General features: G+C 45.8%; 1 protein-coding gene across 2 annotated transcripts; it reads left to right on the forward strand.

Moving 5' to 3' along the window:
* Positions 1-3,055: 3,055 nt before the first annotated feature.
* Positions 3,056-12,448, forward strand: LOC120950181 (putative protein TPRXL). Of its 2 annotated transcripts, XM_040367996.2 has the most exons (4): positions 3,056-4,512; positions 5,511-5,815; positions 10,101-10,527; positions 10,626-12,448. In XM_040367996.2, exons 2-4 carry the CDS (start codon positions 5,572-5,574, stop codon positions 10,990-10,992), a joined length of 1,038 nt encoding a protein of 345 aa, XP_040223930.2. In that variant the 5' UTR covers positions 3,056-4,512; positions 5,511-5,571; the 3' UTR covers positions 10,993-12,448. The 2 variants fall into 2 exon arrangements, with proteins under 2 accessions (XP_040223930.2, XP_040223931.2); XM_040367997.2 differs by lacking the exons at positions 3,056-4,512; positions 5,511-5,815 and adding an exon at positions 9,627-10,022.
* Positions 12,449-12,476: the final 28 nt, after the last annotated feature.

Below are 12,476 nucleotides of genomic sequence, written 5' to 3' on the forward strand. Positions count from 1 at the left end.
TTGCTGGTGCTGCTGAAATGAGCCAAAGAGCGGAACGGCACTTTACTCACGCGCATTTTTTATGGGGTTCTCTCTGCTTTCCAAGCTGATGAGTGCATCGTTGTCAAACAAGGGATTTATTTGACTTTTTTTAATTTGGTTTTTAATTACATTTCATTTTAAAATAAAAAAATAACATGGAAAGGTTTTATGATGGGCAAACATGTTACCTTCCCTTAAAATGCACGATGACAGGCACGTGTTTGACACCCTTGCCAGCGAATGTAGTGCATCGAAGGCAGGAAGGGTGCCAAAATACAGTAAGTAACGATTTTTGATGAGCTGTCGTGCATAGTTTTAATTACTATTTAGTTTCCTTCGATGATAGTAAGTTCTGTGAAACAGATTACCACTAAAGTGAGAGAAAGAAAGAGAATAAAATAAAAAAGAGAATAAAGTAAAACTTGGATTTAATCATACCATCCACGCGTTAGCGGCGCTCGTCACGCACTGTGAACACTGTGGATAGTTTGTGGAGAGAAACGGTGTAAGCTCTCGAAAGTACACCAACGTATGGGATCGCTCTCTTTTTCTCTCTCGAGAGAGGAAACCCATACCCAAGCGGCATCGCTGAGAGAGAATTGAGCTTTTCCCGTTGTTTCCCCCCCTGACATACCCACGAACGGTGTGTTTGTTTCTACGCGATGCGTTATTCTCTGTTGTTGTTGTTGCTTTTAACACTGTTACCACAAGAGCTTGAAGCAAGAAGCGTTTCACACCATCACCGTCTCACCCAGACTTTGGTGTTGTGATGCGTTTATTTGTACCCCCGCCCCTATGTTCTTCTTACCCATACCGCGCACCCCATACATTCTGACTTAGAATTCAAAGCAAAGCGAGATGGTCTAACTGAATTTGGAAAAGATGCGTGATGGATATTTCATAACGATTCACATTACATATTTTAAAGCAAAATTTACAAAAACTTGTACTAAAATTTTATGAAAAAATTAAAGGTTTCCGCCCTCGGTATAATGATATAAAAAACATTATATTAACAACTTATATATAATATATTATATATATTATAATATAATATACCCTATGATTAAATGTAAATATAAGTATGTATATATATAAATAAATAAATATATATATATATATATATATATATATATATATATATATATATATATATATATATATATATATATATATATATATATATATATATATATATATATATATATATATATATATATATATATATATATTTATATTTATATTTCTATGTATATATATTTATTTATTTCTATATTTATATTTATAAATGTATGTGTATTTATATATGTATTTATTTATGCTTTTTTAAACAACCTTATCTTGAAGAATTGAAAAAGGAACAGAGTAAATTGTCTGTTTTACTTAAAAACATTCATATTGGGATCACAAAAAAATTATCAAATAATTACACACGTGCATGAACATGCTTACTAGTTAGGTTATCGTTGTACATAAATGTAATAAAATACATTTTAATCATTATTAAGTTTATAATTATCTTCCAGATTATTTAAAAACAACACTGATGTTTGTTTTAATTTAAACCGTTTTGAAAATAGCAATATATATGATACAATTAGAACTCGCTAATTGCATTTATATCATATGTCTACAAAAAAAAGATATATTTTGTTTATTAGAAAGACATTTTGTAACACGACTAATGTCTGCGTATTTTGTCATGTTTGTTATTTTATAAAATGTGGATTAACTGACTTTTTCTCATATTTATGTGAACAACTCGGATTTTTTGTATTCAATTGAAAAAGCAGACTTGCAATTGGCGAGGTTTGAATGTATTTGACTTCGTCACATGACAGCTCGCATATTTGTCAAGTCAGAAACGTAAACAAACACGGACAACCGCCCGTAAAGATTGTGTGCAGAATAATCGTGAAATTTTATGTGAAAACTAGGGAAAAGGTAAGTGTTCTGTGCATATTTCAGTAAATAAACTATCTTTTAATGTTTGAACACATTATTCCACAGGAAAAACATCATTTCATCCCGAAATTTGGCAACATTCGTCCGAGTATGATCGAGCAGCTGTGTGTGTGTATGCCGACGAAATACGACGCCGGTAAGATGAAATGTTTTACTTTTTCACTTTTAGTTTACTTTTTCACTTTACTTTTTCATGAAATCACAATGAATTGTAAAAATAATGCAGATTTAATGATATTGATCATTGTTACAGTTTCTACAACAATCACTAAAGCCGGCTGTGATCGTGATCGGCACATTCTCAACTGGACCAACACACCGGTCGTTGTTTATCTTCAAGCAAACCAACGTTGCCATACACCACAAAATAGCATGGAAAGGAAAGTATTATAAAATAATGTCATATTTGAAAGCATTCTAATCTTTCGTTGTTATTTTTCCACTGCAAACAGGACATTGGATCACCGCATCGACAAGTGGTTTTTATGTGGAAGTGTTGTTAAGAAGTGTGTTGTACGGTGTTTTATGTGTTTTACTTTATTTGTATCGCTTTGCAAGTGGTACAATTAGTGCGTTTAATCGTTGTGCTACTGCTAACGAAAAAACGACCCGAGCATTAGAAGCGGCAACAATACATGTGCCTGACGCAGAGACAACAACGCCGTCGGCATCAGTTGATACCATCCAAAGTGATGGTTGAAATCGTATTTAAACGTGTAAAACCATGTATTGGGGCATGTAAGTATTGAATAATAGCTAAATAAAATACATTTTATCGTTGTACTGGACAATGTGCATCGAAATTAAAAAAAAAGTGTGTGTGTTTTTGTTTACATCCGAATACAGAACCCACAACGCTATACTGTGGTTCGAGCACTCGCTAAGTAACGCTTGAGCTTTGAGCTTTCATTGAGCTTACATAGAATGTTACACGCTACCTGCTCACTAAGGACTGCTATCGAGCAGTGTTATGAGCAGGTAGCGAGCAGTAACGCTTCCATACAAAAATCGCGAAACGTAACGCTCCAATGCTATTTGGGTAAACCTAGCATTAGATGCGAGGAATGCCTTGCCTTTGTGTTCAGAACACGTAGAGAAGCGCTACACTGCTGTTGTGTACGGTGACTGACTGACCATTTTTCAGATCCGTCTGTCTTGGCCATCCATCCGGTTAGGTGTTGTGTGTTGTGTAGCTATCGTGACTCGCCAAGCATACAAGTGTGGCGCTATACTGACCGTCAATCGCGTGAGTGATATTGGAGCAAGCAAGTGACAGCAATTGACAGGCCTGCTAAAGCAAACACACCCCGCGAACGGTCGGTGGAAGTAATTTCACCCCTTTTTTCTTTCGCCGAATTCGCCCATCAAGTCGCCGCTGTGTCGAACAAAGGGAACGAAGGGGATGAGTTGAGGTGAATGAAAAAAAACCACCACCACCAGTACCATCACCACAACAACAACAACAACAACAACGGGGTGAAGAGTCTGTTGTCTGCGCGGAGTTAGGCGGTGCATTTGATGTTTTGCCGTCGCAGCTTGCTGTGTGCTATTTGGTGTAGTGTTGTGTGTTTGTGTGAGCGCAATTTTTGGAAGGGTGACTAATTCCAAGAGTGCAGTAATTTCATCCAGTGAATTGTGTGAAGTGGGGTTTTTTTCACCGTGGAAGGGAGCATAGAGTTGCGAGTGTTTGTGTATCTCCTTCTGCCCTGTCTTCTGCCTGTGTTCGAAGGAAGTGTGCAAAGTGTGGTGCAAGCAAGCAATAAATAATAACACAAAATAACCCGCACAGACACACTGTACCCCTCCAGTTTTGGTTTCGGCTAGGCGGGAAGCATCCCCCAATTGTTGCGGTTGTGTCCCACCCCGCTGTCTGCACATTTAATGCGACACCGCTACCGAACACGTGAATAGAGTGCGAGCCACAAGCCGCGCAGTGTGCGAGCGTGGTTCAAAACGCGTCAGGGGAAAAGAAAAGAATAAATCGCACCCGTTCATCGAAATGGTGTAAAAAAAAACGCTCCCCGCATAAAAAAAAAACAAGGAAAGAGCATTGTGTATCGTGTTCCTCTGTCCTCTCGCTCCCTCCTTCTGGGTGGTTGCGCGTTTCGGTGCGGCCATTTGCGAAAAGTGTGCGTTTTTAGTTCCGAGAATTTTGTGCACCCCATCCCCATCGTTTCGCATAAAGGGGGAACGTTGTGTTGCTGCAGTGGCCTGTGTGTGTGCGAGCTTGGAGTGTTTCGGGGTTTTACGGGAGGGGTTGTGTGTTTATTTTCTGCGCTTTGGCGACTTGAGACGGCAAGCAGCTCGAGCAGCAGTGCCCTTAGCATCGTTGGAAAAGCGTGTGACTACGACGACTTGCGTGTATTTGTGTCTGTGTTTGTGCGGCTATAATATTCCATCTGGCGAAGGTTGTTAATCTCGCGCGACGCAGAGGTTGGATTTCCCCGAAAAGGTAGCAATTTTCGCTTCTTCGAAAAGGCGTATCCCCCGGACACCAAACTCGGCGGCAGTCACACAACTCGCAAGGTAAGTGTAGCTAAAAGGACGACGGAACGGAGTGTGGAGGTGGCGGCCCATACGAAACGGAAGTGGATTCAGTAGACTTTCCGCACTTAAAAGATAGAAATTGCACGCACCTAACCGCGACAGGTCATAGAAGCAAGAAGGAGATACATACATCGTTGGCAAAGCCCCGCACCGGATAAGTTATACTGTTCCGGTAGACTGGTCCGAATGGCGTTGCAGCCACCGTTATCATTACCTTCGCACAGAAAAAAAAAAAAACAAAAGGAAGAAAATTAACGGCGGTTTAAAATAACCTCCAAGTAACAAACAAACCCCTGGGGTACGGGTCGCCGGCAACAACCATCGTCCGAGGTCTTCAGGATGCCAGCGATTGATTGTGTCCCCGGGGGCTTGGGTTGCTAATGGGTGTCCTTTTTTTTGTTCGTTCACTTTTACTTGCCCAAGAACAGGCACACAGTATCAGTAACCTTTGTGGAAAGATTCAATTTTTCCTTTTGCAATGGTACTGTAGATCTTCTCTCGTCCATTGTCCCATTATCTGGCACCTCTAACTTCAGCACTGATGCCTGATGTCGATGCCTACTTAGGTGTTCTTCAACTCGTCAGCTGTCACAGTGGCACTATTTTGACACATGCGCCTGTTTAGTGCGGGTCCACAAAACTCCCCGCTCGAGAAACGCTGATAAAGCAGTCGGCGGTGTTTTGCTTCCGATTTATTGCTCTATTTTTATGTGCCACTTTTCATGTCAAAAGGCTACCAAAAGAAAGCTATCAGGGGTTTGTTTTCCTTTCTTTTGTGTGGTTTGTTTTTGAAAACATATTTTAAACAACATCGCTGAAACAAAAACAAATTGTGTGTAACACGCGTAACTGTTGATAAAGTAAGTCTAACGAGACACAGGCCTTCACTTTTGGTGGAGTAGGGAGGTGCTGTTGCTTCGAACATTGCATAATTTTACACTTTTTTCCTAACTGTCTTTTCGTTCTTTACATTGCAGAGAACCCCCCCCCCCCCGTCCCGGTTGCGGCACATTAGTTAGTCCTAGCCCTGCCTCGACAATGCCACTGTCCGTGACGACGAAAGCACCGTCCGCCGGTGAGAAGACGTGTAGTGGAGTCGACCGGTTGCTAGCGGAACCACCATCGCCAGCGGATTCGCGGACGGAATCGCCGGCCCCGCCACTGTCACCCGGTCCGAACTCGGGCCAACCACCGCCGCTAGAACAGCCACTGCAAACCCAGGCCGCCCCAGGTGTGGGTGGCATACTTTCGACCGTGTCTAACTTCTCCGTGATAAACTATGGTAAGGGTTGCTGCTTGCGCAAGCTGTTTGCGCTTCTAATTGCGATAAGTAACATGGTGCCGTCTCCACGTGACTCCGATCCTACCCAGCAGTCGATCGAACGCCCGCGAGCACGTGGGGGCTGCGCCTGAGTGTCCAAAGATCCGTCGAGATAATAGTGCAAATGACACAGACGCTCTAATATGAAGCGAGCCTCGGTAGTGGTTGCTATAGAGAGCGGGCCCGATCCTCTTCCACTTCGCAGTTGGGGTAGGTCGTGCTGTGCGAGGCTTGCTTTTGCGAGGCGAGTGATGAGTCGTCAAACGGCTAACGAAATGGAGTGGGGCGCTCTTGATCTCGAGAGCTCTGGTCTTGATATCTCGCAACAGGCATTCTCTTGCTGTGCCCAGCTACAGAACAGCTCGAGCAGGGAGATGATCTAACGCGCTTAAAGTGAATATCATTGCTCCGAGAGTCAGTAGCCATAAAGGGATGACATGGCTGGCTGCTATATACATGCTCTCCTTTTCTCACCAACACACGACCGTGTTCGCTATTCCGTGGGCCAAGGGCGGGGGGGCAAATACGAGAAGGCGGAAGGCGGAGTGTGATCTGTGTTTAGCCTAGTGACGGCGGCGCTGTGCAGCTGATGATTGTGTTGACCGCGCGCACTCGTCGTTTCAATGGCGCACCCGTCACGTGTTATTGGCAAGTGTGGTGTATGGTGGTGTGTTTGGGGTCGCGCACGCCAGCCATGCGGCTGCTGCCGGCGAACTGCCGGGTAATCAACGTGCCGCTCGCGTCACACTGAGTGCGTTTCCTGCCGCTTGCGCGCACATCGGGGGGACCCGAGACGAAACTGAACGACGGGGCAAACAAATAGCGGCAGGAAAGTAAACGCTCGCGCAAACACAAACACTTTGGTACGAAGGTTTTCATTGGAACCATTGGAACCATTGGAATATGAAAGTAAAAGTTCTCTGTGCCGGATCGACTGTCGGCGTCGGAAATGGTCCGGATGTCTGGTGCCTTTGGGAGAGAAGTTCGAGGAAACGCCTAGCATTGGTCGGCTTATGTAAACATAATTCAATTGGTTTCGATTACTTCTTTTCTAGCTTTCCTGATACTCGCGTTTGGCTATTTAATCCCAAATACCACCACCATTAGTCCTCGAACGTGAATTCGCGGAGGGATTATGTCTATCAAATGACTGGCCAAGCCAAAAAGACGTTTTTTGTTTTTTTTTTGGACACTTTCTAAATCTGTTGGTTGCTTACTCCATCCAGCTTAGGATGTCGTACTGTCTTTGTGTGCTCCAAACTCTCGCTGGTTACAGCGCCACCGGTCAAGATCCGATCACTTGCCCGCACACGTGAGGGCACATACAACCGTGGTTGTGGTTTTTTAAAGTGCACGAACGATTGTGTGATACTGCTGGGGGAGAGTAGATTTCCGGCGCCCTCCCTCCCTGGCGTTAATGCGTGTACCACATCTTGCCGGAGGAGGTCACTTCCATCGGGAGGGGAAGACTCTGACGCCTTTTTTTCTTCTACTGTGGGCCGGTCCTGGAATGACGTCAATGCAACGTCATTCGCACGTGTAAAAGTTGTGAAAGGTGCACAGTTGGAGATATGTTTGAGAGTTATGCAGAGTAGTGTGAAGAGTTGACATAGACACTAGCAAAGGAGTAGAAGGGGAAGGCGACAACAATGTGTGTTAGGTTGAGCTTCTTGGGGTCCTACCGCCCTAAAGATAGCACTTGATACGCGAAAAGATCCTATAGATCAAGTTCCAACTCCTACTTCTTGAGATCGAGGACATCGGGATGTTTGGGATTTGGTGTTTCGAGGTCTTATTCTTCTGCTTCTACTTCTCTTGATTCATCTAACCAAGGGGAGCACTAATCACGCCAGGCCTTATAGGTATCGTATACGTCTACCACAAGGCTATGGTAGACATTGGCTTACACCGAATCTCACACCCCTGCTAAACAACTAAAGCAAACACATTCACTCACCTGGACGAGATTCACTCGCCAAAACACCTCGGCCGCCTCTATCTTCTTTTGCTTTCCCTTTTCCCACTATTTACCCCTTGATGACCGCGTTCTCTTGAACGCCGAGTGGTGAAGGATTTGTCTGGTCAGCAGGCCAGATGTGATGTGCGACTCAGAGAAAAGTACCGCAGCAAGGCACCGAACAAAGCGGACACGTGACCCGAAGCTAGCTCAAGCTAAGGCCGCATGAATAAAGCGAACTAGAGAGAGAGAGAGAGAACGCATGAATGTTGCGAGATGCAGACACGAACCCCGAGATTCATGGGATGCGAGGTGGACAGAAGTAAACTAACCTTCAAAATAAATAATGTAACAGTATCTGTTTTAGCAAAGTATCGCGAGCAGAGAGAAGAGTGAAAACATGAGCTCACGATAAAACAAAGAAACGGACAGATCTTTCCGATTGCGTTACTACATCAAGCCTCTTTCCCGATTGTTAGTACACGCGGGTAAAGCATTCAAAGGGCAGGAGGAGGAAGATGATGCATGCGTTAACACTTGGACTTAGGGACGCGTATTAGCGTTTGCGTTTCCTGGTTGCCGAGCGCGTTGTTTAACCGTACCCGGCCACGGGGCGTACTCATGCGAAAGTGTTAGCGTGCACCTCACGCGTGCTTTGCGCCCGGAAGCACGTGGTTGCAGCGCGTCCTGGGTGTGCCCTCACATGTGTGTGTGTGTGTGTTTGTGTCCGCCCGCGAGTTCTCTCTCTACAGCCCCAACCAGCCGGGCAGTAGTGGTGCTTTTTTACGGTCCAGACATAAATGCACCGCCTCTGGGGTAAGTGTGTGACTTCCTGCTCTCGTACATTCGAGTGACACGTACAGTTCGCTTGTGGCGGACTGGGGCTTTCTCTCTCTCTCTCGGTTCTCTCCGACGACGTCGGTTGCATCCACGTGGCCCCAGCGCTGGTTCGCCTGAAGCGCGAGTGTGAAAACGTGTTGCAACGCGACCTACAGCACGTTGTGCGCCGGATGGTGGGTTCTCGCTCGTACGCCGCCGCGGCTGTTGTGCCCTTTGGCGACGTGCGGGCCATGCCATGTGGGTCGTGCCGTCAGTTGTGCGTAGCCAGCTAAAAGGTGTACCGCTTACGGGGATGGAGGGTGGTTAGATGTTAGCACTTTCCTTCCGCGCGGTGCTGATTAAGCGGGATGTGAGATACCGTTCCGAGGGCTGCTGGGGGTGGGTGGTGGAATTTTCAACCATTAGTGCAGGAGTTACTGTCGGGTTGAACGGCCGAGATCGAGATCAATCGAGTCGGGTATTGTAGGAGTGTAGGACAATGAAGCTTTCAAGTGATGATTTGAACGCGTTCGCGTTTCAATAATTCCCTTCAAAATGCTTCATTTGTTACATTAAAGCTTTTAACCCGTTTCAGGGGCGAGACACGATGGTCTAGGGTACTTCACATTGTGCACACATACACACACACACGTAGAGGTATAGGGGAATATGCTGATGGCAACAGAGCGCCGCCGGTGTGACTAAAAAAACCCCGTATGCCCTACGTACCCCTTTCCGTCGGGCGGAAAACGGTTGGTGTAAAACCTCTGCTACAGCACACACTCCAGTGGCCCAGAACGTGATCTTCGCCGTCAGTAGCGCGAGGGTGTGAAGTGTCACTCCGCTTGGCAAGCCCTGGCCGCTGTCGCCTCCTCTGTCAACGGTGTGGCATTTATTACGACCGGACGCGACCGGTCGACGATACGCTTCAGCACGCGGCCGAGTCCCGAGACGTGTGTGTGCGCGCGCGCGCAAAAGGTGTGTGGTATTTATTTAAATAGCGTACTGAACAACGTTTTTTGTTGTTGTTGTTGCTGCTGCTTTATGGAACCACGACGGTTGTTTCGAATGCTCAATGCAGAACAGTTCCTATACCGTTTGAAACTGAGCGAACGATTGTGCATGCATTTGAGTGTGTTTTTGCTTGCTTTTTGTGCGTCGTGTACGTATTACTACTAGTGAAGGGAGAGAGAGAGAGAGGGTTGTTGCTCACGCCGTCAAACCTACGGCTCAAGTGTGCCGGATGGGGGGAAAACAAAGGTGGAAGACGTTTACCACTGAGGCGTTACGGCAACGTGCAAATCGTGTCAGGTTATATGGAGTGTTTGCTTGCTACATTGTTACCAGCCCCAAATCCAAACATGGCCAGTTGCCATGTACTGGTTATTGAACGTAATATTGTCTTTGTTGCGATAATTTGCGTTAATCGGATCTAATTTTAATGAAATATTATGTCCACTTTCTTTGCAGTCGGTAAAATTCAAAAGCAATCATCCTACAAATCATCCACCGGTCGGTGCCGAACGCCCTACGATAGTTCTAGCAGCTATCGGACCGGTTCGGGGGTGGTTTGTCGCATCACGGAACCGCCGATGGACGATACGACCAACTCGTCCACCTTTTCCTCGCTGGAGTACGGTTGCAGTAGTGGCGGCGGTGGCAGCAGCAGCAGCAGCAGCAGCACGACCAGCAGCAACCACAGCACAGGGATCGGCTGTGACACCAGCCCCGAATGCAGCGACCAGCTGGACAGCATCGACACGACGGAGGACGGCAGCACGTCCGGGCCACGGTTGCGCAGCCGCCGGTCGATGAGCGTTTCGTCGAGCGGATGTTCCAGCTCGATGGACGATCGCAACTTTGACTTTTCACCCCTGGGAAGCATCATCAGCTGTCGGTAAGGATCTGGGGCCGGGTGGAAGGGTGTGATGAGGCTCAAAAGTGACAGAAAAGTAATTTTCCCCCTGTTTTTTGTTTCCATTTTACCCGTTTTAGGTGCAACTCGTACAGCATGTCCGACTTCGATGATGATGGTTTCCGCGAGGACAGTAGCGTATCGTCGGCGCACGGTGGCGGTGCCCTTTCCGGCTCCCGATCGTACCAGTCGCATCATCCGCTGCATCACCACCACCAGAACGTACCGCACCATCCGCGCAATCACAAGGGGCTGTTTGATATCGCGCTGAAAACGGTCAAGCTGATCCGGCGCAACCAGGAGCTGCAGGTGCGGCTGGCCCAGCTGCAGGAGGAAACGAGCGCGTTCATCGACTCGGTCATGGCGAATCCGGAGAACGAATCGCTGCGGTCCCATTTCTACAGCAGTAAACGCGTCCCGACGCTACCGCTGACGGTGCAGAAGTGAACGGGATACCGGGATACAGAGGTCCGGTGCACTTTGCGAGGGGGCTCGTCGTTCGCTTCGAACCACAAAAACGCCACAAACAGGACGAAACGGTCCCAGTCTCAGTCGATTATGCACAGTGTGGAAGCGGTACCGGCGGTCGATTGATTCGAGCTGCTGCTGGCTTAAGTTACGTTAACGTTAAGAAGTTCTCATCCCACATCATCTTCATAGTGGAAATCTCTTCCCGAGCGCCACAGGAGGGAAAAGATCGATTATTTGTTTTTTTTTTTAAAATTTATTGCCAAACTGGTTGGGCACTAAACGTGAGACCCATCGTTTCGCTTTCGCTCATTTCATCCTTGATTAGTTGTCGTACATATATGTTGGACCATAGGCTGCGTTACTAATACTTGCGAAACGTCTGCAAATCTAAACATTAGACTGTGTGTACTCTGACCCGTAATACTGACACAAACGGAAGCGGAAAGACGGAGAACAGTGGGTCAATCAATATAACAGTGCTAAGCCACTATTTCAATAAGCAATCAGTTAATCGTGAGATATAAGCATAGTAAGTAGGAAAGCTTTTGCTGCATTCGTGTATGTGTGTCAACCGGGGACGGATGTCCCCAGTGTTAGGCTTCGGTTTGCCACGTTCTGTATGTGCTCGTTTAGTTCAGTTACTCGATGGAATCGATAGACAGTGATAAGATACGTAAGAGAGAACGTATATTCTCAGTGAACGGGGGAAAAGGGAGAAAAACAGCAACAATCCAGTATAAGGACACACACACACACACATACACATACGCCAAATTGAAGAAGTACGCATTGTTTCGTTATCGACATTTAATTATTGTGATTATCATTTTTTCCATCAAAGGGGAGTAGTAAAGAGCGGCATCTTTGACTTTTTGTTTGCTGATCTAGGCGTAGCAGTTGTTAGAATTCGCGCACAGTATCTCAAAGCTGCCAACTGTAAGATTCTTTTGCGTTTATCAATCGGAATCGAAATCCAGTTAACTTATTACTTATTGCCTAACAAGGTGATGTTGTGATCCTTTTTGACACACCGATGAAACGTACTGAGGGTACGCTAAACAGTAAATGCTGAAAACATTCTTATTCGCTCTCCGAGGATGATGGGACGAGTTTGTAGTTTTTAGGTTCGAGTTTATGTTTGAGCTTATTATATGTGTGTGTGTGTGTGAGCGTTATTGGCCAGAACAATCTCAATCATATTTATAAATGCTAATAAGTAAGAGATGTGTAGCGTTTAGCAGCAGATGATCACAAAACGATGGTAATCCATTACGCGCATGGTTGGATGAAATTCAGCCTCACATTCGCACGCGTGCGAATCAGAAGCAAGCGAGAAAGGACGAGATGAAAGAAAAACTCCAAGTGGTATTTATATTTAACTAACGAAGGCTAAGCAAAGAAAAGCGAAAATAGATGAAAAACTGTGTTTTTTTGCATTCTTTACCTAATCGACAGCGGCG

Source organism: Anopheles coluzzii, chromosome 2 (genome assembly GCF_943734685.1).
Source record: "Anopheles coluzzii chromosome 2, AcolN3, whole genome shotgun sequence".
Classification (NCBI taxonomy): Eukaryota; Metazoa; Arthropoda; class Insecta; order Diptera; family Culicidae; genus Anopheles; species Anopheles coluzzii.

What these genes read in the sequence shown, in the direction of transcription:
- LOC120950181 (XM_040367996.2), top strand. Translation starts at nt 5,572, where the DNA reads ATGCCACTGTCCGTGACGACGAAAGCACCGTCCGCCGGTGAGAAGACG. An exon ending in CTTCTCCGTGATAAACTATG is followed by an intron (nt 5,816 to 10,100) that starts GTAAGGGTTGCT and finishes CTTTCTTTGCAG; the next exon opens with TCGGTAAAATTCAAAAGCAA. An exon ending in GGAAGCATCATCAGCTGTCG is followed by an intron (nt 10,528 to 10,625) that starts GTAAGGATCTGG and finishes TACCCGTTTTAG; the next exon opens with GTGCAACTCGTACAGCATGT.